The following is a 27683-nucleotide window of genomic DNA, read 5'->3' on the forward strand; positions in this document are numbered from 1 at the left end:
TTTTAAAATTGATATATACATGTAATAAAAATATTTTTTTATTATATTTTATATAGTAAAAGGTCAATTTAATTGATATATATGAAATGTTATGACATATTATTTTAGGTTTTTTTTTTTTGTAATATTTTACTTTACATCCACATCCCATGAACCTTAGCTAAAACTCTACCACTAAAAAACCGACACTCCTAAAAACCCATAAGATAGTGGGGATGGGTTTAGATTTTCAAACCTATTACTGATTTTCATGTAACAAATTTTAAGTTTGTTAAAGGATAGTCCTGCATACATTAATGAGTATAAAGATCTTATATTTATTAGTTGGCATAAGAGGTTTTCTAAGTGACTAATCATTTTAGGATAAGTTATTAGACTCAATTTAATATGGTATCAAAGTAAGGTTCTCGTATGTGGGCATCTCCCCAAAATTTTATATCAAAGATATAAAATATAATTAAAACAGGTCAAGTTTACGGGCATGAACTGGGGATGGATCAAGTTTAAGTCGGGTTTTGGTGGACTGGGTCACAAAGATTCAGGTTTGACGATTCAAGTTTTGTTAGGGTTCGAGTTTTAAGGACACACATCTGGTTTCAACCTTGTAAGTTGTATAATTTTTTGTTAATTTCTTATTGAAACTCGTAAAGCTGAGTTGGATAATAAAAACCTGCCGTAGGTCTGAAGCCTTTGACGGACCCTTAACCTTGAATTTGAAGAGAAGGCGACTTAACTGGGGTCAACGGTGGCTGTAGCGTCGTGTGTGCCTCTCACAGAGGAAAGTCTTGTCGGAGTATATCCAGTCGTTTGGTCATTTTGATAAAATAGAGGCTTATCGCTCTCTCTCTTTCTCTCCCCTTCGACCTCCAATAATTAGGAGGGTCGTTTTTACATGCAGCTGTTTCGGGCAGCGCGGGCAGCTGCGCCTTCCGCTTTGGGCTTACCAGCTGCTGCTGCTGCTGCTGCTGTGGCAAACATGATTTCGTTTTATTAAAACCCTACCTTATATCAGATTTCTCCTGGGAATAATCGCCTTCAATTTCGGGTTCTCTAGATCCAGGTATCTCTTCTCTCTCTCACACACAGAGGCTACACTCATGTTTGTCCATCGGTTATATGTAACCTCTTATTTCCTTCATTTCTGTGGTTCGATTGTCAGTTGCTCGTCAAATAAAACAGGATTTTGTGTTACTGTGTTTAAATTTTCGAGTAAATGCGACTCCTGGGCGGTTACTATCATATCTGGACGCGTTTTTGGATGGGTTCAGTTTTGAGAATTCTGATGGTGTTTAGTTCGATACGAAATTTTTGGTTTGACGTCGTATGGGGAAAGTTTTTGCTATCGGTTGTTTGGTGTTTGACTCTCTATTTGATTGAGATTGTATTTTTCTCTAGGAAGTCTAAATTAGGTTCAGTTTCTGCATTTTGGTGGGTATAGTTTAGGTTTAAGTCATCTTTTCTGGTGATTGGGTGGTTTTGAGGGGTTGAGTTCTATCTATGATTGTGTAAAGGACGAGTTCCTGTAAATTTTTAGAATTTTTCCATGAGCTGATTGTTGTTTTTATTTCATGTTTGATCTGTTTGCGTGTAGCTCTAATTACTTTCGGATTTTCAGTTATCTATTTTTCTAGGCTTACTAGTCCGAAGGACGTGAATGCTTAGTTTTGTATAGACTCAGCATGGGTCAGTTGGACTGCATATTAGTACTTGTTGCGGTTGTATGACTTTGGTTTTCTTACTTAAATCGTTGTGTCATAAGTGAGCTCTCAATTATGGTTATTTTTAATGTGTGAAAAAATCTCGTCCTCTCTTGGTTTGGACATGGAGTAATTCCTTGAATTCAAAGTGTGCGGGCCTGTGAATTGAGCCTTTGGCTTCACGACCATGTAAAGTGTTTTGCAAATTGATGTCTTCTCTTCAAGGCTCAGGCTTATGGGCTACTTATCTGCTTGTGTGCGTAATTAGTATTCAGCAAGAAAGTCTGAGGGATTAATGTATGTGGACTTGGAGTTCACTGGCTGAGGTAGCTTTGCTACAGATGTTGTCAGGTCTAGCTAAGAGATATTATTATTATTACTATCAGCAATTATCTCTATCAAGTATTTAGTATGAGTTGCTTTGTTTAGTTATCTTGTTTGGATCCGACAATTTGAACCTTTCCCCTTGTTGTGTATTCATAATCCTTGGCAATAGGAATTTATTTTCTTATTGCAACTCTAAACCTCAAAATGTCTATGGTGAATCGCAGAAACTTTATTTGACTTTTATCATTTTGCTGAAAATTTGAAAAAGTAGAAGCATCTATATGCTTTCCAAGGTCCTGTTTTTTGCATTCTGATCGCCATATGCTTTTGCTTCATATTATCTAATTCACATCTTTCAGGATGGAAATTTAGGTCACAAATGCTCAGTTTTGCTGTTAGAAAACCTGTGCTTTACCTCGAGGAGCATGTGTGAACTCGAGGTAATGAGGTTATATACTAAGAAATAAATAAGGAAATGGACTTTCATCAAGATAAGTTGCAAAGCTCATCCCCACCTGGTTTCAAGATTCCATCTAAAAGAGGTCAAAAAATTTTGCACGATATTTACCTAATGGATTGCATGCTTTGTAACATAGCTAAAAGAACAGAGGCATTTTTTTAAGTATTATGTTATTCAAATTAAATTATAGAAGTAAGAATGTATCTTATCTTGTATTTGGAAATTGTCACCTTGACTAGATCTGGGTTTTTGAAATAAATTGATACTATTTTTGTTATTTTAAAGTTAAGATTCTAAATCAAGTATAATATTATCATTTTATGCCTCCTTTAACATGTTGAATAACTCTATCAGATCAGCCTTCTATACAGTCCTATATCAGTTCTCTTGTGGAAATAGGCCATATAATGTTCTCTTTTGGGTTAAATTGAGACTTGGAGTCCTCATAAATATTAAATAAATTAGACTATGGAATTGTCTAAATCTTCTTACATTAACTGATCTTCTCTCTTGTCGCTAGTAGGTCGCTCTTTTTGCATAATCTAGTGCATCGACTTTTTAATGTTTCAAGCATTAGACTGAACCACAGCAGCACTGGTCTATATCTTAGGTTTAAAATGGTAGCATAAGGTTATAGTGTTCCTTTATAATTAAAAAAAGGATAACCTTATCTATGAATTTCCATACTTCAACACACACACACACACATTGCAAAATTACCTTGCTTGCGTTAATCTGAGGGTAAGGATTGCTGCCCTTGCCCTCTGCATATATTTCAGTGAAGGTCTTCTGCATAAATACTCGCTCCGAAGCTGAAGGCTTACACTCTATAGACTATTGCGGTCCTTAATCTAGCGCCAGTGGCAAACTGTGCACTTGCAGCGTGGGTGCGTGTGCTCATGGACTGAATATTGGACTACTACCGGCAACGACTAGTTTAGCGCATCCAGAGTACAGGTGGACCACTCTACATCCTCCTCCAGATGTTGTACGAGCGGTAGCAGAATACAACAAGCGTCAAGAGAGACCGATCATATCATTGTGTGCAAACATACTGTCTGTGTTTGGGCTCCTCCATCTACACAAAGACCACATGTTTAGAACTAGAGATGCAAACATGGAACGCATTAGAGAATCGTACATAAACACTTTGTGGACAGATGCGAATCACGAGACAATTACGTATATGAAGCAGCATGCGAAACAAATTCTCATAACTGGACCACACCCCTTCAGATTGGCCCAGACGTATTGGTTAGCGTTGGTCATGTGCAAGAGCCACTGAGATACTCATCATTGGCGCGACTCTATGGTTATGATGATCAGAAAGTCTACAGTGATACAGTGAAGATGAGTTTGTCTGAATCGATGCCAGCAGTGTATGGATATATCACTGTCACTCATACGGATGAGCGTCAAGAGAAGGATGGACTGGGGCATGCATTGAGTTTGAAGAACATTGAGAGGGATCAGAAGGGTGTTGTAGCTACTTGGAAGACTGCATGGGCGAAGTACGTATCAGGTTTGGATTAGATGGGAATCCTCGAGTTTGTGCAGCAGATCGTTAGGGAGTGAGTGCGAGCTCTCGCTGCTGCCGTGGACATGGCTGGCTAATTCGCCCGACCCGAGGAAGTCTAGAGTAAGTCTCCATCCGGAACAGAGTCATGAGTGAGGCTATAAGTAATCGTAAGTAGGGACCTGTCACAAATCCTAAGTTAGCGTGGTTCAATGTGATGGGAGCCACTTGCGACCAAAGTATCCACACTACATAGAGGGGCGATCGAGCTTCCGGTCTTCCTCAGGGATGCCAGTAGTGTTAGCGGTGCAGATAGGATTAGGACAAATATGTCAAAAGTAGTCATAGGATCTGCATGTCTAAATTGAATGAAAATTTAACTAGAGATAAAATAAGACATTCTCTATCTAATAGCCATACTATAAGAGAAAAATGTAATATTGAAAATCTAAGAAATGACCAAAATACCTTGAACTTGTATTTTAACAATATATTGGAATTCGACCAGTAGAATTTTGATGGTGGTTAATGATCAGAACGTTGAATTTATCTTCTTCTTAACAGTTTGCTTTGAAGGGAGCTTCACTATTGTAATTTTCACAAATTGTTAGGCAAAATATTGAAGAAAACCAGTCTTAAATGATTTGATTTAATGTCTTGGACTGGTCCTTCTGCAAAAACTTTTGCTTTTTTGGAAGCTTCGCACTGTATTTTTGGTTTGATCTGATGGTGTTCATGGGTAGCCAACTAAAATTCGATATCGGATATCATCTTTTTCATCCTTTATACTGAATTAATGGACACCACTTTTTCACACTTTCTGTTTTATTTTTGTTACCAATGTAAAAATAAGCAAAACAAATTGACAACAATTGACCTCTGTTAATTGACTAGTCTTTTTTTTGTTTTGTTTGGAAAACAGGAGTTACATGTCATTTTTATTTTCATGAGATCTGATTTTGTAATGTTTCCTTAATTTGCTATTTTTTTAATGCACTCTTTAATCTTTTAAACCATTGAGAAAACAAGGAGATGCAAATATTGGAAACAGAATGCTCGAGTCTTAAACTTACTTGATTATGTCATACCTTATCATTCTTCATTCAATAATACTACCAAGGTATTACTGCTAATTATACAAAGAAAGTTATCCTCATTATCTCTCCCCCTTTCTCACACTTGCACACACAGATTGGTTATAGCTAAAAGTCGAACCATCTCAAATTTGGAAGTATTTACTGCACTGCTAAATTTCCCAGTTGGTAAATAGCTTTAATGGTTTTTATTTAATTTTCCTTGATCATGATTTGCTGTTATTTTGGAAAAAATAATCTTTTAATTCTGTGCCTGAGGTTTGGTTGTTAATTATTCAAGTCTGCTGTTAATCTTTGTACATTTTTTGCTCGATTTTCATCCTGGAAAGAAATCTTACATTCCAATTATGTTGCAGCTGATATCACTATCGCTGTTAGAGCAGCAATTACTTTTTCATGCCAATAAAAAATTAAGCGATTGAGGAAGGGTTTGTTCAGTGTTTGTTGCTGGGGCATGCACTTCAAGGACTTGCTTCTTGATTCACATCAAGCGTATCGATAATCATAAAACTTCCAAGGATCACTGGAGGAATAAGCTCTTTTTGTGAAAAATTTGGATAGCAACAATGGCTCAAGAAAGCTGGAAAAAAGAAACAGATGAGACTGAATGTCAGGCTCTTGAAGGCCCAATCTTATGCATCAACAACTGTGGTTTCTTTGGGAGCTCTGCCACAAATAACCTCTGCTCTAAGTGTTACAGAGACCAGTTCATGAAGCAGCAGCAGTCAAAAGCATCTGCAGTCGTTTCTGCTGCAGAGAAGGCACATGCTGCCTCAAGTTCAGTACAGTTAGAAGCTGTTGTGGAAAGACTTGACAAAATTGAAGAAGCCATCCCTACACAAGCAGCTGCAGGCTACACATCAGGAGATAGTGTGGGCAAACCATCTAGCAACCGTTGCATCACTTGCCTGAAACGTGTCGGCCTGACTGGATTCAAATGCCGCTGTGGGGGTACATTCTGCTACCTTCATCGCTACTCTGAGCAGCATGCATGCTCGTTCGACTATAAAAGTGCTGGCCAGGATGCTATTGCCAAGGCAAATCCTGTGGTGAAGGCCAACAAGATTGAGAAGATCTGAAGGATGCTCACAATAGGAAGAAGAAGGTATATATCATCAGTGCTGTCTTCTTTGCTGTGTGTTTCAGTAGTTAAGAGTATGAGGCAGACCCACCAGGAGCAGAAAAGGAAAAAAAACAAAGTAGCTATAGCTATTTGTTTTGTTGCTGTGTTGTTGGTAGGTCCCAAACAGTCAGGTGAGAGTTCTCGTGTGTAATTATCTTCTGTGTTAAATAATTTAAACACCAGTCTCATTAGTATTTGCCATCTTATATAATTGATGTCTGTTCATATTAGATCATCAGTGTTGTCTGCATCACTAATACTTGGTGCATAATCATTGTTAAATAATTCAGACTCCACTTTCATCAGAATGTGTCAATGTTATATAATTGATGCATGATCATGTTAGATGTCTTCTCATCTTACTCACATTCATCTTCAACCAGTCCTCTCACTGCATTTTTGTACAGAAAATGACGAGTGATGTATTGGGTGACATAATTGATGCCTTCTCATATAACTCTGATTCATCTTTGATGACTCCCTGGACTGCTTTTGTGCAGTGGAAGTGACTTGAATGGTCTATATTGCCAATGGGTGTTAAATAATTTAAACAGTAGATTCATCAGCATGTCTTTTTACATGATTGTTGTGATCATATTAGATGCTTCTTCTTCTTACTCGATCACTTCCATGACCGCATTTGAGTTCTCTCAATCTTATTCAAGATCGAAGATTGGAGTCAGGCCTGGATTTTGGAAAACCCGACCCCCCCCCCCCCCCCCCCCCGAGAGGGAGGAATCGCCTATAAAAGTGGCAAAGAGGAACGGCCCCCCTCCACCCTCTTTGTTTCACCAAAGGACACAAAAGAGGCGGCAAGGGAAGGCAGTGTTGCCGTTTCATCCTCTATTGTTGGGTATGCTGAGGAGGCTCCATCCTCCTTGTTGTCAATGGCACGCACATTCGGGGCAGCACAGCCTCCTCTCTTGCAATCTCAAGTAGAGGGACCCCCCTGCTCATAAGCAACTTAATTAATTAGATCACCAGTTCACATGAGCCAGACGGTTTGCAAATTTAAGCTAGAATTGATTTTGTTTACTGAAAATAAAAAAATTGAACACAGGGAAGATATAATGAGCAAGAGCCTCAGAGATCTTGGTGGATAGAGATCATCAGATGAGATAAATCCCATCAAGAGTAGCAAATATTGATATGCATCACAGGCCCTCTCAGTAAACACAAGACCATATGAAATCTTCAAATGCTAGAAATTAACGTCTGTTTTGAAATCTAAAAAAGATGAATTGATTTTCTCAAAGAAAGAGGAGATGATATGATATGTCAGAAGTAGCTGGTTATGAAATCATATAAAAAATATCAGTGGGAATCCGTCTGATTTTCTTCATCATCCTATATCATTCACTCCCCAATCAAATTTCTAAAGATAAAATATATACATGCTAAATATTTCTACCTTGTCACCGAAAAATCCAAGACGTTTCAAAAGAAAAAAAAAGGATAATCAGAGCTAAAGGTAGAACCCTGTCGCCTAACGATAGATTCCTTGATCCACTCATATACAGTAGAAAGGAATTGCAATATTAGGCATTTCTTCGTCAAAATAAAAAAAAATAAAAAAAGCTACAATGAAAAATAAACGGAAAACGACACAAGAGAAAACCATAAATCCTCCGGTAGAAAGGAGAAGAAGACTGTTAAAAGATGAGAGAAGGACGTGAAGCAGAAGCAGCCGCTTCAGTTAATAGCTAGGGCGACTCGCTGCCTTCTCTCTGCGAAACCGCAGCAGCCATTTCCGTCGCAGAGATGGAGATAATAGTCTGTATATTTATAGGATGAGGACAACGAGGAGTGACAACCCTAAAAAACCTAATCAACTGGGCCGGGCTGAATATTTTGGCATGGTTAAAGTGCAGATGGGCGTTGGAATTCGAATAAAGCCCATTTGTATCTGGTAAGACAGTGGAGTCTGCAAGGCCAGGGAAGGTGATAGAAGATGGATTACTATCCTTCTGTCCGCTACGTAGGAGCACAAACGCTACGGATGGAAACATTATGATTTAAAACACCAATTAACACTACAAAATTCCGCGACACTGTGTTTCTTCTTGCTCGGATCTGAAACACAACCAGTCTTCGTTGCTCTGATTTCTCCATTAATTCTCACTTTCGTTGCTATTTTTCCTTTCCCGATTCCCATGGACCAGTCCCCCTCGACCCTCCCTCTTGCCGGCCGCATCGCGATCGTCACGGGCTCATCCGGCGGCATCGGCCGGGAGGTCGCCCTCCACTTATCGTCCCTCGGCGCCAAACTCGTTTTGGCCGACATCCATCCCGCCGAGCGTACCCATCCCCTCCTTTCCGTCCCCTCACAAGCGACCGCCATCAAAACAGATATCACCAAACCCCACGACGTTAAAGCCATGTTCGACCACGCCGAGCGAACGTTCGGCCGTCCGGTCCATATTCTCGTGCACTGCGCCGGCGTCGCCAGCTCCACGTACCCATCACTCGCCGACACGTCCGTGGTAGAGTGGGAGAAGCTCTTCGAAGTCAACGCTAAGGGCACCTTTCTCTGCTGCCGTGAAGCCGCCGGGCGACTGGTGAGGGGAGGCGGCGGGAGGATTATTGCCTTCTCGTCTTCGACGGCCGCCACTGCGCGACCGGGGTACGGCGCGTACGCGTCGACGAAGGCGGCGGTGGAGACAATGGTGAGGGTGTTGGCGAAGGAGATGAAGGGGACACGGATCACGGCGAACTGCGTGGCGCCGGGGCCGGTGGCGACTGAGATGTTCTTTGCGGGGAAGAGTGAGGAAGTGGTGAAGCAGAACGCGGAGGAGAACCCGCTGAGTCGACTCGGTGAGCCTATAGATGTTGCGGCGGTGGTGGGGTTTTTGGCTGGGGACTCGGGGGAGTGGATAAACGGGCAAGTTATTCGAGTAAACGGAGGTCTTGTTTAAGAAGGTGTTACCGACTATTTAAAAAATAGTATGTAATATAAAAATAAGATTAAATATGAAACTTAGAAAAATGAGAGTCCAATGAAAATCGATGGTCCAGATCAATGCTGTTACAATTCTTCGCGGTTTAGGATTTAGGATGAAAAGCAATAATGAGCGGCAAACGTCGGTAATACCTTCTCCGATCTCTCTCGCCCTCTGAAACGTTTTCCTGATTCCTCCCGTACTTGGTACAACCAAGCTGGCGGGAACCCTAACGCTATTGGCCACAGTTCGTATTCTTTTATTAATTAAGATGCTCGGCGATGCGAGTCCACGGTCGATCTGATTAGCTGTGCTCATCGCTGCAAGGGCGACTACCAATCATCTGAAAAGGTGAGTTTTCTTTTCTTTTGATGAAGGGCTTGGTAGTCCGAATTTTATGTGATTTATGGACTTGAATTGTGCAACGGAGACTTGGCTCGTTTTTGGGTTACGTTGCTTGTTACTCCTCTGGTCTGTATTTGCTTTATCTGCTCTAATATGAGTACATTGATAGTGTTTATGTATATTGCTATTGAATTGTATTCGTTCGGTTTCGAGGATGGTAACTAATGTGTCTGTCAGCGAGCTACCCAAAAACAGTTTGTCACGAGTATTTGCTTTATATTTTATTTTATTTTATTTTTTTCACGTTGAGAATGTGAGAAGCTTTGAATTGATGAAACGGAATTATAAGATGGAGGGAGGTGGACCGCCTTGTAAACAAGGAGAGAGATTGAACTCCAGGTGGAAAAACATTTTTTCTATTTTCTTTTTGGTTGATTTTTTAAACCTTTTTTTGGTTTGAAAAGTGTTGATAATATGTAGCCCATTATTCTTGAAGCCTTTAGCAATAAGGCCAATCAATCTTTAAAAAGGAATAATACTTAGCCCATTTACAGCTTGCATTAGTTGGAAACAGTGAAATTTGGGAGGAATATGAAAAACTCTTGCATAGTTAACTTTCTCTAAGCAACATTGGGAAAGATGAGTGATTTGCTACAACCACAGCTCTGCAAATGAGATTAAGCCTTGGTGCTGATCGGGCTTCCTTTATACCGGTGTTTGATACTTTGAGTGCACAGTGAGGCTGTCATCACTTGGTTGTTAATATATTTGAATCTGTTGGATAGCATTTCCATCAAGTGACCTCATGCCTTTATGCATTTATTATCCTTTATCAACAAGTGGTCAGATATTGTAGCTATTAAAAAAATGTGTGCTCAGATATTGTAGATTGCTTGAGAATTTATCGCAAAAGAGTAGATTGTTGGTATAATGCATGAATAAATTCCAATAAGGCTGGTATTAGCAAATATCCAGAAAGTCTATTCCTGTGGCTCATTATTATAAGGATTTAAATATCATTCTCACCTTAAAAAAAGAAGAAGAAGTAAATATCATTATGTTCCTGAGATGAAGATAGCTCTGCATGGAGTAAGAGTGCCTTTCATGAGGATCTTCTAGACCATTCCATAACAATGAAATTTTGAGCCTCACTGAAACTCATGGCACTTTGGAATTTGCATTCTACAAGGAACTTGGAGAAATTTACTCAAGGAAAGATGTTATTTTCTCCCATGGATAGCATGAGACAACATGAAACAAGATTCACTGGTTGGAAGTGCTGCTTATTTTTAATTAAAAACTCTTCTGTTGTGGTGCGGGACAAAAACAAGAATTTAAATTGAAGGCGTCGGATTGTTGATTAATTGGCTTCGTACATAGAAACATAGAAGAAGAAAGAAGAATTGGGAATGAGAAACATGGGAGTTGAGAAGAATAATTTAGAAGAAGAGAAAATAGAGAAGAAAGAAGAAGAATTGGGAAGAAGAAGAAGAAAGGGGAGGGAGAGAAGGGAGAGAACAAAACGGAGATTTTATTAATTCATCTTTAAACTACCCTCAACATGCTGTTACAGCTTATAAATAACTAAAATTAAAATTTAAAATTCAAAATAGATAAGATCAATATCTGATCAAATCCAGTAAAATTAGGAAAGATAAACTAAAAATAAAATTAAAATTTAAAATTCAAAACAGATAAGACCAATATCTGATAAAATCCAATAAATTATGGAAAGATAAACAAAAAATAAAATAAAATAAAAGGGATTATAAAATAATTTCAACCATAATTGATGGGTCCACTGGTGTCCGATGGGCATACTGGTGTCCCCACCATCTTATAGTTCCTCTCTGCCTCGGCATACTGGTGTCCCCACCATCTTATAGTTCCTTTCTGCCTCGGCATACTGGTGTCCCCACCATCTTATAGTTCCTCTTTGCCTCTCTCTCTCTCCCTCTCTCTGCTACAATTCATCATTGGCAAAGAAAAAAGGATTTAAGTACCGCCAACTACAACAACATTCTACGGTCCTGCCTGAATAACAAACAACAATGTGCTTCTGTTCAGAAAAAGGGTCATTTAAAATTGGCTACTAAGAAAAGGGTCATGTGGTGGGTCACAAGAACTGCTCATTTACTGATTGAATGGTCGGACCGCGACTCATACGTGGTCCACGAAGGCAGTTGTTCCAAACTCTCGAGAATTGAATTAACTATTTGAAATTGTTGGGGAAAATACATTAAAAAAAGTAAGGCAAGATGGCAATATTAGAATCTCTAGATAGATGTAGTTTTATAGGGACATTTAGGATGGTCCCACAAGGGAGAGGACAGCTTCTGCCATTTTTATAAGAGCTGTCCAAGAATAGGCACTTCTTCCTGTTCATGTTGTTGTGGTCTATTAAACTTCTTGTGCTATGTGGCCTTTTGTTCTCTTTCTATCTGATCTTTTGTATAAAATAATTACAATGTCAATTGTTGTGGAATAGGGTCTACCAAATAAGCTTGTTCACCATGCAAAGTTTTCCAGTTGGGAGATGTTAGACATACTTTTTTTTTTATGAAAATTGGCTGGGCTAGTAATTTAGCTCAAGGCTGGCCATGAGGATATGATTTTTATTTTTCAAAAAGTTAAGGGTGTATCAGATGCACTCCCGGGGAACGTAATTCTGCATTTTTTTCAGCTTAATTTTTTCCATAAATTCATTTTACATTTCATGGATTTCAACGAGGTGCTTTCCTTGCAAGGATTTTTTTTTTTTTTTTTTTAAATGGTGCTGATTTTTTTCTTGAAAATGATGGTATCCAAGGTTTTTCAAGGCTATGAAAATGGTTATGAAGCCTTTATTACGCCCTTAAGTATTGTGGTATTGGTAATATGTAATGCTTGAGGTTCTTGAACTGTCTGCTGACTAACTCTCTTAATTTTCTTAATAGATAGTTGTTTTCTATTACCATGGCTGACAAGGTTACAATTGTCATCTGCCACTATGGTGGAGAGTTTCACACAAGCGATGTTGGCTCAATGCAATACAAGGGAGGAGGTGCAAAGGCTTTGGATGTCCGCAGTAGCACCACTTTGGAAGAGATAAAGTCAGAGTTAGCCTTAGAGTTGCAATGTGAAACCAGTGCCCTTAAGTTAAAGTACTTCCTCCCTGGGGATAATATAACCCCTTTGAACATTGTGATAGATAAAGACATCCAAAGAATGATTGACTTCCATGGCGATGTGAAGACAGTTCATGTTTATGTCTTACATGACGAAATTGTGGATCATGATGCCTCCCTTGTGATTGACAACAGGTAATTCAGTGCCCATTTTGTTTTACTGGTTGTTTGGCTTAAGAGAGAAAATTTCCATCTCGAACATCGACACCACTGCTGCTCCTTGTTTGATCCAGTGGAAAAATTAATTGCAGTTGGTTTTTGTGTTCCTAGTTTAAATCATGTAAGGGGCTAATTTGGTTCTTACATTTGCAATCAAACAGGATTAGTTGGTTATGCATGGTTAACCTCATCCTTATGAAAAAAATAAACTTCATCCTTGATTTGCTTAAGCCCAACATCTGGACAGGCTGCTGTTTGAGTTGCATTTGGTCTGTTCTCATGTAACTTGATGATTTGGACTTATTTGTAGGGCAAATAAAGCAGTTGTGGGGGACTCAACAAGCACTGCAGGTCCTACCTCTGCTCCTCGCAGTACTTATCGTGTGAAAAAACTTACTGCAAGCACTCCTAGTGGGATCAATAGTGTACCCTTGCTGAGCAGTTCTTGGGATAAAGCTATAATAGGAGTTGGACAAGAGTTTAAAAGTGTCAAAGAATTCCGCTCTTCACTGGGTAAATTTGCTATTGCTGGTGGATTTCATTTCCACTTTGTTAAGAATGACTCCCGTCGTGTGACTGCGAAGTGCAAAAATGATAACTGTAGTTGGCGGATCCATGCATCAAGGCTGCCTAAGACGCCACTTTTCAAGATTAAGAAGTATGAAGGATCTCACACATGTGGAGGAGGAGGAGGAGGTTCAAATAGGCATGCACAAGCTACAAAGCACTGGGTTGCTGATGTAATAAAGGAAAAGATGATTAGTTCCCCAAAATGTACTCCTCGTGATATTATTAACGATCTTCAACGAGACTATGGAGTTGAATTAAGGTACCATCAAGCATGGCGGGGGATGGAGCTAGCAAGAGAGGCTTTGCAAGGGTCACCTCTCAAAGAGTATGATAGTTTGCCACGATTTTGTCGACTGGTAACTGAGACAAATCCAGGCAACCACATTGTACTAAACACTACCGATGAATCGAGGTTCAAGGGCCTATTCGTTTGTTTCTATGCTTGCCGGTTTGGCTTTGATGAAGGTTGTCGGCCTGTAATATTTCTTAGTGGGACAAGCTTGAAGAATAGACATCAGGAGACTTTACTGAGTGCTACCTCCATTGATGCTGATAATGAGATGTTCCCAGTCGCATTTGGCATTGTTGATACAGAGAATGAGGCAAACTGGGTGTGGTTTTTGAATGAATTAAAACAGGTTGTAAAATCTGATCGTTGTCTCACTTTCATCTCAAATAGGCACGAGGAGGTAATTAAGGCCGTTCCTAAGGTGTTTCAAGATAGTTACCATGCATTTTGTATGAATCATGTTTGCCACTGTTTCAAGCTTGAGGTGAGGGGTGGGTTCTCTTCAGAAGTGAAAGACTACATGATCGGCCACCTCTGGCAAGCTGCCTATGCAACAAACATCTCTGATTTTGAAAAGGAGATAAATGAAATTCAGAGGATATCGGAGGATGCTTTCAATTGGATCCAACAGAGCCATCCACATTATTGGTCAAATGCATTCTTTCAGGGGCACCGTTACAACCACATGACGTCTGATGTATCAAAGTTATTTGTAGAATGGGTGCTTGACTCAAAGGATTTGCCATTGTCAAAGATGCTTCATCAGATTAGATGCAGGATAATGGAGCTTATATACGAGCGCCTTGCAAGTTCAGAGAAGTGGGATACAAGGCTAGCCCCTTCTGCAGAAGAGTACCTTAAGAATGACGCCTTTGAGTCTCACACCAAACAAGTGTTATGCTCCTCTGGGGACCACTACGAGGTTGGTGATGACACTGTGATTAGGGTAGTAAACATGAACACATGGACTTGCACTTGCAGGCAGTGGCAGATTCAAGGTCGGCCTTGCCCCCATGCAATTGCAGTTCTTCACCATGTTGATCGCAGTCCCTATGATTTCTGCTCTCCGTATTTGACAGCAGAGATGTATCGTCTGACATATTCTGTCCCCTTAACTCCTGTACCAGAGGATGATTATGCAAGTTCTGATGGGGAACAAACCCCACTACAGCCTCCGTTGCTAAAGCGAAAACCTGGTAGACCACGGAAGAAGGTTGTTGAGCCTGCGGTAGAGGCTAGAAGCGTGCATTGCAGTAGATGTGGTGGAACCAAACATAACAAGCTCACATGCAAAGAACCTGCTGAAAATCTCCCTCCTCCAGAACCTAATTATATTTCCCTAGAGGTGAAGTCAGTATAACGCTGCTGCATCCGCCTGAAATGCCTGGTATGGTTTCGTAATCATCAATGGCAGCTGTTTGGCATCCCTTGCAAATATTTAAATCAGTTTCTTGTGTAGAGTTGCCCCCCTTCACATTTCATGTTGTATGTAGTTCTTTTATATGATCATATATAAGTTAGGACTAGTCACACCAAAACAGTTTTTCTAACAATTTTGTTGAATAAAGTGAAAATTTGTTGGTTCATTTTCTTTGGACTAGAGTCTATCAATGAAACAATACTTGAAAAAAAGCAAAACGGGAAGTATGCTGCTCTGCTTGTATAGTTCAGTGATGGACAAAGTTGTGGGACTCACTTATCTGTCTACATCCAAATTAGACAGCAAAACAGATTTAGAACAGGAAACAAGTTTGCTGCTTCAATTACCAGAAGAGTGCTATCATTTGGTATTCAGTGTTGTTTTTGTGCACTTCTTATCACTGGCAAAAGCTTCTTGCATGGTTCAGTGATGGACAAAGTTCTGGGACTCACTTATCTGTCTAAATCCAAATTAGACAGCAAAACAGATTTAGAACAGGAAACAAGTTTGCTGCTTCAACAACCAGAAGAGTGTTATCATTTGGTATTCAGTGTTGTTTTTGTGCACTTCTTATCACTGGCAAAAGCTTCTTGCATGGTTCAGTGATGGACAAAGTTCTGGGACTCATCTGTCTAAATCCAAATTAGACAGCAAAACAGATTTAGAACAGGAAACAAGTTTGCTGCCAAATGTAAGTAATTTTATATAAAAAATCTTAGCTTCAAAACCTGGAAACTCGATCAATCTATACGTTATATAGACATGAAAATTAATTAACAAAAATACACAAATATTGAAGGCTCAAATGGTAACAAATTATACTTCTAATTTTGTATTTAAAAATTATAAACTTATAATACAATCATCTAAAATCATATTTGAAACGTGATAGTTCACATTCATGAGAAGAAATCCATTCCGTCTCGCGGGATAAAATGAGAAATGTATCCACAATTTAAACTGCCCAGTTTCTTATGGACCCCACACGAATGGACGGATCGATGACATAGAAACCGAGTGCAAGTACAATACGAACTTTAAATCCCTTTGAAAGCATAAAAACTTTCGACTACGGTTTTGAATGTTATAACGAAACTGCCATTCATCCATATCCCTCCGACACAAATTAAACCAGGGAAGAACTAGCCCTAAGCTAGCGGGAAAATGGCGATCGCAAGAACAGGAGTTTTCGTCGACGATTATTTGGAGTGTGAGGAGTTTAATGATTATTTCATTGATTTATTTTTATTTTTTACCTTGATTAAAAGAGAGCTGACTGGAAAACTTATCACTTTTGGTTGAGGAATTCCAGACTCAAGTACATTGCCAGCGGAACTGCAGAGGCTTTTCTCGACGATGAGAGAGCTAGACGTAAGGTCTCAAGGTTAGATATATCTTGGCTTATTTATCTGTTGACGGACGAATTCGTGAAAATTTTCAATTTGCTGGATTAGAGTTGTTAGTTCTGTTTTAATAGTGGTCTTCGTGATCGAATGTACATTTTTTTTAATTCACCTCTGTTAGCGTTTTTCGTATAATTAGATGAAAATTTTCACTGAAGCTTCGATGATTGGGCCCTCTGAATAGAAGACTTTAGTTCTAAACGAGTAAAATTTCCTTTTTCCATGTTTCAAGCTGCCATGGTTGTTTGGAGCTGGCAGTGCGCAGTTACCAAGGCAATCTACTCGTGAATTACTGGGAATGCATTTATTATCAAGCAACACTTTCACTTCATAATGCATGCAATTGTTGAACATTGTAAAAGAGTCACTGTGTTCCTTGTCAGCAATGCTGTAAAACTATCATTCATTCATTATTTGCGATCTAAAATGAGATCAAGTGACGTGAAATAGCCCCATCTTCTAACGAATTCACTGTTTGGTTCCTGAAACAAAGATTAATATTTGTTTTTTAAATGGTAGCCATGATCAACCAGACAAGAGATCAGACTAAGTATTTCTTGGGGTTGGCTTCCCAGAACTCAAAGACAGGGAATCATGATGATGATGCCTTTGAAAAGCTGCGTAAAGAGATTGAGGCAAACCAAGAAAATGCTTTGAGCCTATGCACTGAAAGGGTCTTGCTGGCACGGCAAGCATATGAGCTTGTAAGTACCTCATTAATATTTTATCCTTTCCTAGTCCTAATGGTATTTTATGATAATGTAAAAAATGATCTTTATTTACATTTCTGTGGCAAGTTAAATCTATGATGATGGATTGGTCAAACTTACACACGGAGAGAACATTGTGCTCCCACAAAGTTTCATGTTGGTCCAATGATTTGTATGAAGGATGCTTCCTTTATTCAGTTTCGTGTTGAATCTGGGTCAAACCCACAGGTTGGTCTACGTGCACCGGAAGAGTTTCTCTATTCAGCTTAGGAAATCCGGAAACCTAGCTTCCATCCAATGGGATTTTAGTGTGACCTTCCACAATAAGAGGCCCTCATAACTAGTGCCTCTTTTTTTAATGGTCTGCTAAAGTTTTCCTTAGCCTACTGCCACACCTACTGGCCTACAGTAAGATCAATAAATCTTCTCAAGTGCAGTCCGATGCCTCCATGAAGGTTTCTTCTATTTCTTGCACCAAGCATTCACCGAGAAGGAATCATCCTCAACTTCCAGCGGTTGAGAGAAGATGCTGTAGTAAATCCGGAAGCCTTGGAGAACTGCATGAACTTCAGCAGTTGTTGAGTCTTTGGCACCTGTCAGCCCCGCAAAAAAAGGAGAATGGTTGCCTCATGATTTCTGAAAATCCTCCTACTCTTACCTTCCCAAAGTTTCCCTTGGAGCAATCATCAAAATTTAATTTAATTCTCCCAGCTTTTGGAGCTTTCCATTTGACTATGTCAGGGTGCTTGGCAACTGATGGGTTGGAGATCAGCTTCCAATTACCTCCGATTTGTCCTCCTGAGAGATTACTTGGGCTTGGATTCTTGAACTCTTTAAACGAGCAAGCCCAAGTAATCACCTGCTGGTTAATGTCATCAAGGAGTCTTTCCACGGGTCTGGACTTACCAGCAATGTGACATTGGTTTCTTTCACTCTGTATGATCCATGGTCCCATAGTTAGGCAAGTTTGCCAGAGGATCTTGCCTAGTTTGAGGATCTGGATGCTCCTCATTTGGGTGATAAACATCTGGAAGGATTCTGGAAAGCAACACTGCAGATCAATTCTCTAAAAGAGGGAGTTCCAGAGTAGGCTGGTGACACTGCAGTGGAGGTAAAGGATTTAATGGTTTCATACGCTAGACCACAGAGATTGCGTCGGTGGCGGTTGAGGGAGATTCCCCTTCTAGAGAGCTGATCATAGGTGAGAATACAGCCGCATATAACACTTCAGATAATTTTTTTCGCTTTAGGAGTAACTTGAAGGGCCCATGCCATGGATGCAAGGTGCGGAGGGCTATCATTTTGTCTCTAATGCTGGTATCCACTAGCCACTTCACATCGGTAAGGGCTGGATGGTTCCCAAACAAGGATATCCTTCCCCTCAGGGAAGAAGAAATGAGATTCAGGTCTGGCCGTTAGGTTACAAAAATCAGTAATTTCTTCTTCTTTCAAATTTCTGCGCACATTTATTTGCCAGTGGACGTGGAACTAGGCATCACTGCTGAAATGGTCAGTCTAGTTGTTATTCACAAGTGGTTCTTCATAATAACACCAAACCTGAAATTTCCACTGAAATCATATTCCGTCCATCAACAGGGAGTGATGTCCAACAAGTTATTTTTCTAGCTTGATTTATTTTACATATCATGTGCAGAAATTTCTTCACGTTAGCTACCTATACCCCATATATCCACTCTTGCTGTATTTATAGTAAATCCAAATGGAACTTGAATTCTCTCTAATCTGTCTTCGTCTGTTGGTAACCTGGCTTGGCATGGAAACACAATTCAGTTTTATGATATAAATAGAACTGATAATCTTGAGGATTGTGATCTTGGTTGAGGGGTATACATTTGAAGTAATCTACAATTCTCCTTGTGTAAAACATTTACTTTAATGTTTTTAACTCCTGCAGATAGATAGCCATGTCAAAAGGCTAGATGAAGATCTCATTCAATTTGCAGATGATCTAAAGCAAGGTATACTAAATGTAAGCCGAATGGTTCAATCTCAATACTCATACATGTCACTATTTGTACCAAATTTTCTTAGATCCCTTTGACTATATGATTGCTTACTAGTACAATAATGAGTTGATGAAAAAAACATGCTTCATATTTTGATGCTCAAGGTTGCTGCCTCTTAATATTTGTCAATTATGGGAATAAGAAATAGATGAGAAAAGACATGAGTATTTGGGATGTATTGGTCATGTGTGATTCAGATATACAAGAGAACTGATCAGAAAGGTTTGGCCATGGGAATAATCTATGCAAACTATGGCCAATAAAATAAATGAAAAGGGCAACCTAGCGATTAAGCAAATGATGGAGCAGAATGAAATAGGATTCATCTGGCTGACTCCCGCTCAGTTGGGAGAAATACTTTCTCAATGGTAATGATCATTGTCAGTTTTGAGTGGTAAACTCTCATTCTAGCTCCACAAGGGGGGTATCATTATAGCTTGTTGAACAACTGTCTTGGCCTGAAATAATTAACCTTCCAATGGTCTGCTCATGTTGTTCTTGTTGTTCTGAAATTGATCAGATGTGATTTCTCTCATTATATAAGGTAATCATTAGCATTTGACTGTCCATCATTTGAATGCACGATTCTTGCATTAATAGAGACCTATACTAATATGCCAAGTTTCAGAGGATGGCTAACCATGCTTTGTTTATTTTTATTATATTTTTTTATTTAATGAAATGTTAGATGCTTTCTTATGATCAGGAGAAGTGGTAATACAAAGTGGTTATTTTACATCTCTTTTTCTTATGTTTTCTTTTTGTTCTACAGAGGGAAAAATAGCACCAGATGAACCAGCGATCCTACCTCCACTACCTATAGTCCCCAGAGAAGAGAAACGAAGACCATATTATGGAACCCCTCAATCAAGGAAGTTTGAATTCAGAGCTGAGCGAGAGTGGGATAGGGAACGGGATAGGGATTTTGAGCTCATGCCTCCACCTGGAAGTCAGAAGAAAAGTCTTCCTGCTCCTGTGGATGTTGATCAACCCATAGATCCAAATGAGCCCACATATTGTGTTTGTCATCAGGTAAAAGCTTATCTTTATACAAAAATTATTGAGTTATCTTTCTCAAATGGTTAAAAATAAAAAAGAGTTTTTAAAGTCTTTGCTCCTGAGTAGCTGGATTGAGGTTCTCATTTTTTTTCCATGCTCTATTGCCAGGTTTCATTTGGAGACATGATTGCATGTGACAATGAAAATGTATGCTCTGTTTCCTTTGTCTTTTCACTGCTTATTATTTTTGTTTATTGATAACCTGTAAAATAGGCTGGGCTGGCATAAGGGAACTGGCATACAAACTAGCTTTAGAGCCCTTCACCACTGGCCCAAATAGCTTAGGCATGGTCTAAGCTCTTGTAATAAACTAGACCTGACTAGTCCTCGGGTAATTTCTCATATTCTAGAAGCTTAAGACAATCCAGATAGAATATGTTTTTTTCGTAAGAAAAAAAAATGATATGCTATTGGTCCACTCTGTTGCTTGCCTGAGGCACAAAGTTAGCCTGAAATGACCATAGGATTATATTTTTGTTGTCTAGTTAGGATGCTTATATTTTGGGCCAAGTCAGGCCAGCTTTTTCCCAGTTTTGGCTTTTCACACTGGCGTCTATAGCTTGTCTTTGAGTTTGAAGAACTGAAACCCAATCTGGACCAATGCCTAGGTCACCCATGCTGTTTTTTTTTTTTTTGAAATTATGTGACCCATGCTGTTGGAGTTGCTCAATTCCATGTAGTACCTGGAGAGTTTCTTTTTCTTTTTCAAGACTGTTGGAGTTTATCTTTAAACCATTTTTTGGATCATTGTTGCATACCATCCTGATTATATGTCCTGTTAACAGTGTGAAGGAGGGGAATGGTTCCATTATTCGTGTGTGGGTCTAACACCAGAGACAAGATTTAAGGGGAAGTGGTACTGTCCGACGTGCAGACTTCTTCCTCAGTCTTGACTTCATAGACACTTTGGCAGACCCTAGAAAGTTGTTTTCAAGGCTTTAAGCTGCTTGCTTCAAGTCATTTCAGTTGCTTATTGCTTCTGTATTTTATTTTTCAGTATTTAAGCTTATTGCTTCAAAAGCAGTTAGATCAATTTCATCTACCCATGTTTGTAAATGAATTGTTATCCATAGTTCCATTTGCTATTTGCTGATAAAAACAGGGATGGTGGAGTCATCATCATTGCAATCAGAACCTTGTATTATTTATATTGGGGTTGGCTGCATCTAAGCTCTTTCGCTACTGTAGCAATAGAAGCTTCAATGATTTCTCCACCATGAAATCTGTTCACTGCCCAAATTGGATCATGACTCTCCTACTTACTACCTACTGTTTCCTCTCAGCCTCCATCTACACAGAGGGAGAGTGAGTGAAAGAGAAAAACACAGTTGAGGAAAATCAAATTCATGCTTCCAGGCGGATCATCTCCTCTTTCCTTCTTCCATTTCATGTCCAAATTTATAGTTGAAGGTAATATTTCAAAACATTTTACAGAGTTTCCAATGAATTTTTTTGGAATTTTGGAAGTCATTAAACTTCCCGTTTTATATTTTTCTTTGAAATACAAAATTTTTGTAAGAAATTAAAATTTTAAAATATTTAAATTCACCTTATTTAATGAGTTATTTTGAACTTTGTTGGTATCTAGTTTTCATAATAACGTCACTAATATTTTTTTATTTTGTTTTTAGACAAAAAATTCCTTGATTTCTATCATTTTTCTTAGAATTTCCCATTGAGTTTTTAATAATATTTTTATTATTTTGCTGCCTTCCTTAATTTTAATTTACTTTATTATTTCCTTTTAATTATTTTATCACCTACGATTCTTAAAAGAGATCCATCTGTATCAACTCCGAAATCCTACCTACATAGATAGATCTTGTGGGCCCACAGATGGAATCTTTATGACATCCTGATTTCTCGGTACGACCGTCGACCCCCGCGCGCGTCGAAGTATTTTAAACGCTACGAGACGGACTAAAAGAGCGGCAAATTATATTTCGGACGAGAAAGGATTTTCTCCGCCGTTGTAGCTGCGGACACATTTGAATGGACGACATTGCCCTTTACACAGAAAACAACTGGACGATATTACCCCCGATTTAAGCATCGGGTGGACGTATCGGTGAAACATCTCGCATAACTTGTAACTGAGAGTTAGCGATTTTAGAGGAATAAGCAGAGAAAAATCGATGGAGGGCAATTAGGTACTTTGTCTGAATAAAAAGGTTACTTCTATGACCTACAACGGAAAAGGATAGCGGGGTCATTCTCTGTGGCACATTTAAATTTCGAGCGAATGAGTAGCTGTGGAAAAGAAGAAAAAAAAGAACCCTAAGCACTTTTTGTCACCGCTCTTGCTCGAATCATTGCGTCGAGAGTAGCCGTGATTCAGATTCTCCGGTTGCGATCCGGAAAAGAAAATTGAAGCAGTATCCGCGATTTCGAATTGGGCCTTTACGGTTTTCTTCTTGGAAAATCGAAGTAGAGATTGCGGCGAGTAAAGGCGGCGAGGTCAGAGTAGCTTGGGTTGAAGCATCAGGTCAGCTTGAAATCTTGGTTTTTTGGTTTAGAACTGGTGTTGTTGTTTGAGTTTATGTGTGGGTTTACGCGTTTTGAATTTTGGAAGCTAGATCGGTTAAGGGAGGTGAGACTTCCTTCTGCTCGGAAGTAGGATAGCATATAAGTCTTTTTTGGTATACTTTAATGTATCGTATTTAATTAATTTTGTCTGCTTAGTTTAATATGTAAGAATAGGCTTAGAGAGAAAAATAAAGAAGTACAAAGATACCGATCTATATGAATGGTGGGAATTCCTCTTCTTGAAGGACGATCTCTTCCTGCAAGAATCTAAAAAAAAAAGAACTTCTAGTGATTTAAGAAAAAAATATTTGTGAGAATCAACTAAATGACAGTATGTTGAGGTAAGCCTCATTAGAGCAGAGATTTTCCTTTTTTTCTCTTCTGTTTGGAAAAATTTCACTGGAATCTCGAAGAAAGGAATATCCAGAGCTTCTACGTATTTGACTGCTGATCACATCAATTCTTTGTTCCTTTTGTGATTTTCTGTTTAAAATGCACTGTTTCAATCTCATCTCTTAATTTATATGCAAAAAAAAAAAAAAAAGATGCCAGTTGACCATCAAATTCATAGTTTTTTCTTCATACTTTGTTGTGTATTTTTTATTCAGACTATAAATGGGTGGAAGAAGCCTCAGCCCAATACTTCGTCAGCAGCTGGAGAATCTTGATAAAGATGCTGAAAGTCGAAAATCTGCTATGAAAGTGTTAAAATCGTTTGTTGTAGATCTTGATTCAAAAGCTATTCCTCTTTTTCTTGCACAAGTCTCTCAAACCAAAGAACCCAATTTTTCCTCTCGGGAGTACACTATATCTTTGTATGAAGTTCTTGCCAGGTTTCATGGTCAAAAAATTGTTCCACAAATTGACAATATTATGTCGACCATTGTGAAAACACTGATGTCAAGTGCTGGCTCTTTCCCACTCCAGCTAGCTTGCTCAAAAGTGGTTCCTGCAATTGCAAGATATAGTATTGAACCTTCAACTCCTGAACTTGAAAAGCCTAAGATAATTCATTCTCTCTGTGAGCCTCTGTCAGACATCTTGATGAGTATGCCAGATTGTGCGGCTTCAGGGTCTGCTTTGTGTCTAAAGGCCCTCGTAGAATGTGAAAACTGGAGATTTGCATCAAATGAAGTTGTTAATGAAGTCTGCCTTAAAGTTGCTGGAGCATTAGAGGAAAAGGCCACACAGACAAACTCCCACATGGGTTTGGCCATGACTTTAGCAAACCGTAATAGCCTAGTGATTGAGGCTTATGCAAGGTCAATTATTCGATCAGGGATACAAATGTTAACTGGTGGTGCAAATGAGAATAATTTACACAAGAGGCTTACATCTATCCAGATGACAAAATGTTTACTAAAGTGTGTTGATTCAAGAAGTATTTTTTCAGAGCTGGAAACAATTATTGATGTGATGAAGAAATGTCACTCAGATTCAATGGAATGTGTTAGGGGAGCAGCTTCTGAGGCCTTGCAGGTTGCCAAGGATATATATTTTGAGAAGGGTTCAACTCCTGTCACTTGCTCAAATTTTGAAAGGAGGCGAGGTTCTAGTCGGAGGAGGAATTCTGGTTTGATTGGAGACTGTAGAAGTCTTAGCCATGGTAGATCCCCTGGCTTTGAATCACCAGAATCTCAAACCGTTTATTCATTCAATGAGCATAATTCATTTGTTGATTCACCATTGTCCATTGGGCAAGCATCGTGTAACTTTGAATGCAGTGAACCTGCAAGGCGGAGTTTGTGGAGCAATAACAATGGTGGGGTTGATGTATCATTAAAGGATGGTTTATCCTCTGAAGTTGGAAGCTGCTCTGGTTCATGCTTCAAGAGTTTTGAGGATGGTGAAGATAGGGACTGGGACAGGGATAACTCAAGGGTGTTCTCAGGGTTTAATCACACCAATACTACAAATGTGAATGAGAATACGACAATACTCAGTCCACAGGTAAATTTGATTCTCTTATTACTCTTTTTCGTTTTTTTTTTTGGCAGCTCATATGTAAAGTTTCTTTGTTTTTAAGAGGATCAGTTTTGGATTTGGGTGTTTGAATTGTATGCTCAAATGTGTTAACTTGGGCTCTGTGGATACATTTTTAGCTGTAAAACTCTTGAAATGATGGGTGAGGATCAATTCCATAGAATTAAGGGATCAACTAGGGATAAAGTGCATTCAAGGTATATATCAGTTGGATCATTCTGCCATCTGATCAATTTCATCCAGTAAACAAAATTAATTATTTTTTCAATTGACAGAGTCCCATCAGCTAAATTCATTTTGGCATGTTTGTTTGCATTCTACTAGGCTTGGCCTTTTTAGTAGAATGCCTCTAGGCTATGTTCCATCAACTTTCTTAGATGTACCCTGTACTCTACTGACACTTTATTGTTGATCACGTTTGGTATTTTCCAGAGAAATTTGCAGCATAACATTGATAATAGTAGGTTGTACACTACTCCCAGAAAGCTTATCCACTCTCTTCAAGATCTTGATGAGCTCAGCTCTGCATCCTCTGAAAAACAATCCTGGAAGTATAGAAGTCCAAATTCAAGGGTTAGACGGAACTTGACAAGAGAAAGAATTGAAGGGCCTTCACATAATCTGGCAGACAGCAAGATTGAAAGCAGAATCAGCTCAAAGGAAGAGAGCTCTGAATCTGTTCTGTCTACAAGCAATTGTCCCACGGAAGCTAATAACTGTGAAGTGCCATCTGAAATGGGTCAGAAGGAGAGGAGTGAGAACCAAAATGTTGTCAGCTCAACAAGGAGAAGTTTGAAGAAGACTGCTGTTACTCTGGTTATGGGGCTTTCAGTAATTCTTCCTGCTGTTGTCTTGTCAGCAATGTGGCCAGACAATGGTGATGAAGCCTTTAATCTGGTTCCTACATAAAACACTCTTTCTGATTTTGAAATTCATGATTTGCAGATGCAGTTTTTGTAGCAATTTGGTTTGTAAATTCAGCCCTTTAGTATTATGTAATTTGGGTTTTGAACAAATACTCTGCTATCTTTAAAGAGTCTCATGTGTTAGTAATGACTTCTCTGCTTCTGCATGTTCTACAAAGTATAAATTAGTAATAGTATTTAAAGGTTAGGGTTATGAAGATATTGAGCAACCCTCCAAACAGCTTCAGGATCCAACACTACTGGTTTTAATACAGCTGATGGTCCTACACATATGTAAGCATACTTTCCATACCACTCATAGCTGGATCCGGGGCTGAAAATGTATAATTCGTCTAACCCAATTCTTCCCACTGTAACTGAATTTCTTTTTCCCTGTTCCAGAAAAGAAAATGCAATCACTGAGAAGCGTGACAAAAAAGAAACAAAAAGGTAAATGATGAACTGATATCCTGTGTACCCTGTCAATAATTGTGAGTTGTCTTGGTGCAGTCGTATATATTTTACTCATTTTTTCAGTTAAATGGGTATAATTATCATCTTCTTCCTCCTCTATCTCTGCATTAGAGTCTTCATTTTCTTTAGGTTGGTTGCCAATTCTGTCTTCTGTCTGTCCCCGTGGTTGGTTTGAACCTGATTTCTTTCTCTGAATGTAACCAGGAGGAATGATGCTGAAATCTGACATTAGAGGCGGTTTGGAGAAGTAACTGGAGCCTTCTAATCCAATAGCATAGGTCGCATCAGGGGTGCTTACTGTCAGATGGCTCACAAAAGAACCCATCAATTGAAGAGAAGAGGAACTCCAGTTAGAAATCACCAGCTCTGAGCTTAGTAGGTCTTCTTGGAGTGTGACAATGTTTCTCACTTCAACCTTGTCTTGTGCATCTGTGCACATCAGCTCCACCTGCAGCAGAGATTACCGTAATCAACTTCGGTTCTTAAATTGTTAACAGTCTTGGTTTGTTCTGCAATTATGATTAAAGAATTCTCCAGGAAACGGGCTACAGAGCTTTGACTCAGTAGAAGACAACAATTATTCCCAGAAAAGGAAAGGTTCTGCCAGTAAACAACATTTTTATTTGGAAGGTAATTCGTCTTGAACTCGAGGAAGAATGCGAACTGACCTCTATGAACGTCTCAGAGTTCCCTCTTACATCGTAAAGAGACCAAACGGATGGAGACCATGGCTGGCCCTCTTCAGTCTCACACTTGAACCCCACAGACACTCCTCCGTGCACAACACTACCACCATCTTCTCCCTCAGAGACTAAGGTGTGCAGGACTTCGAGTGAACCCCCGTGCCACATTTGTGGTTTATACGAGGTGATAAGGCCGCTTGGCAGCATCAATGTCGCCGCACTTCCATTCTCTGTTCTCATTTTGACAACACAACCTTCACCAAGGCCTGCAAAGCTGGCTCCGTGCCCGCTGAATTCTTTCTCCAAGTATTCCACATTGATGGGCGAGGATGAAGTGGAAGCTGAGGCAAATACTGAGAGGCTTCTCTTGTGGTGGGGAGACAGAGAGAAGCTTTTGAGGTGTTTGGAGGGGTTTGTACAAGCTTGGAAACCAGTGAGGCTGGGAGAGAAAAGAAAGAGGTTGGGCATGGCCATGGCCTTTGGTCTTTCCTGCTTGCAGGATTTGGAAGAGCACTAAAATATAGGGGAAAGAGGAAAGAAATTTGAGAATTCCTATTGCTTTTCCCTCTCTGGGTCTATAGATATTCATCAATTCTGCTCTCGTCAAGCTGAACCTTATCTTTGTTTTATTAGACAAAAGGTCTTTCCCTACTCCAGGAGAGTACCATATTAGCTGCTCTACCAGGAAGAAGGGACTCAGGTTGTAGATAAGGTAGGACCTATCTGTTTTTCAATTATTTATAAGTCCAGCTACGTATCAGATGCAGCACTGGACTGCTATCATCTTCCTGTTAAATTACTGTCTTT

At 39.3% G+C, this 27683-nt stretch overlaps 6 protein-coding genes and 2 non-coding genes across 8 annotated transcripts; 5 read left to right on the top strand and 3 right to left on the bottom strand.

Annotated features, from left to right (window-relative positions):
* Positions 1–848: 848 nt before the first annotated feature.
* LOC137934527 (zinc finger A20 and AN1 domain-containing stress-associated protein 6-like) lies at positions 849–6447 on the top strand. Its single transcript, XM_068778925.1, has 2 exons — positions 849–1060; positions 5451–6447. Exon 2 carries the CDS (start codon positions 5661–5663, stop codon positions 6171–6173), a length of 513 nt encoding a protein of 170 aa, XP_068635026.1. The 5' UTR covers positions 849–1060; positions 5451–5660; the 3' UTR covers positions 6174–6447.
* Positions 6448–7296: 849 nt separating this feature from the next.
* LOC137935597 (small nucleolar RNA SNORD24) lies at positions 7297–7380 on the bottom strand. The gene has a single exon (XR_011109297.1). It is a non-coding gene; the product is annotated as a small nucleolar RNA SNORD24 (small nucleolar RNA).
* Positions 7381–7490: 110 nt separating this feature from the next.
* On the bottom strand, positions 7491–7570 carry LOC137935568 (small nucleolar RNA R12). Its single transcript, XR_011109269.1, has one exon. It is a non-coding gene; the product is annotated as a small nucleolar RNA R12 (small nucleolar RNA).
* A 706-nt stretch (positions 7571–8276) lies between these two features.
* LOC137934526 (NADPH-dependent aldehyde reductase-like protein, chloroplastic) lies at positions 8277–9198 on the top strand. The gene has a single exon (XM_068778924.1). The coding sequence runs from the start codon at positions 8371–8373 to the stop codon at positions 9130–9132; it is 762 nt and encodes a 253-aa protein (XP_068635025.1). The 5' UTR covers positions 8277–8370; the 3' UTR covers positions 9133–9198.
* A 75-nt stretch (positions 9199–9273) lies between these two features.
* Positions 9274–15283, top strand: LOC137934682 (uncharacterized). The gene is made up of 3 exons (XM_068779163.1): positions 9274–9507; positions 12438–12803; positions 13138–15283. The coding sequence occupies exons 2-3, from the start codon at positions 12457–12459 to the stop codon at positions 15044–15046; spliced, it is 2256 nt and encodes a 751-aa protein (XP_068635264.1). The 5' UTR covers positions 9274–9507; positions 12438–12456; the 3' UTR covers positions 15047–15283.
* A 958-nt stretch (positions 15284–16241) lies between these two features.
* Positions 16242–21412, top strand: LOC137934910 (PHD finger protein ING2-like). The gene is made up of 7 exons (XM_068779495.1): positions 16242–16316; positions 16419–16490; positions 17029–17213; positions 19135–19198; positions 20019–20278; positions 20414–20452; positions 21091–21412. The coding sequence occupies exons 1-7, from the start codon at positions 16271–16273 to the stop codon at positions 21196–21198; spliced, it is 774 nt and encodes a 257-aa protein (XP_068635596.1). The 5' UTR covers positions 16242–16270; the 3' UTR covers positions 21199–21412.
* Positions 21413–22522: 1110 nt separating this feature from the next.
* On the top strand, positions 22523–25746 carry LOC137934762 (protein SINE1-like). The gene is made up of 3 exons (XM_068779285.1): positions 22523–22790; positions 23440–24781; positions 25247–25746. Exons 2-3 carry the CDS (start codon positions 23447–23449, stop codon positions 25721–25723), a joined length of 1812 nt encoding a protein of 603 aa, XP_068635386.1. The 5' UTR covers positions 22523–22790; positions 23440–23446; the 3' UTR covers positions 25724–25746.
* A 101-nt stretch (positions 25747–25847) lies between these two features.
* Positions 25848–27354, bottom strand: LOC137934763 (protein NDH-DEPENDENT CYCLIC ELECTRON FLOW 5-like). Its single transcript, XM_068779286.1, has 3 exons — positions 26862–27354; positions 26198–26641; positions 25848–26112 (listed from the first exon to the last, which is right to left on the bottom strand). Exons 1-3 carry the CDS (start codon positions 27348–27350, stop codon positions 25918–25920), a joined length of 1128 nt encoding a protein of 375 aa, XP_068635387.1. The 5' UTR covers positions 27351–27354; the 3' UTR covers positions 25848–25917.
* Positions 27355–27683: the final 329 nt, after the last annotated feature.

Source organism: Aristolochia californica, unplaced genomic scaffold (assembly GCF_029961685.1).
Source record: "Aristolochia californica isolate CCGP_79_NKW_82.1479 unplaced genomic scaffold, dmAriCali1.0.hap1 SCAF_6, whole genome shotgun sequence".
In the NCBI taxonomy this organism is placed as follows: domain Eukaryota; kingdom Viridiplantae; phylum Streptophyta; class Magnoliopsida; order Piperales; family Aristolochiaceae; genus Aristolochia; species Aristolochia californica.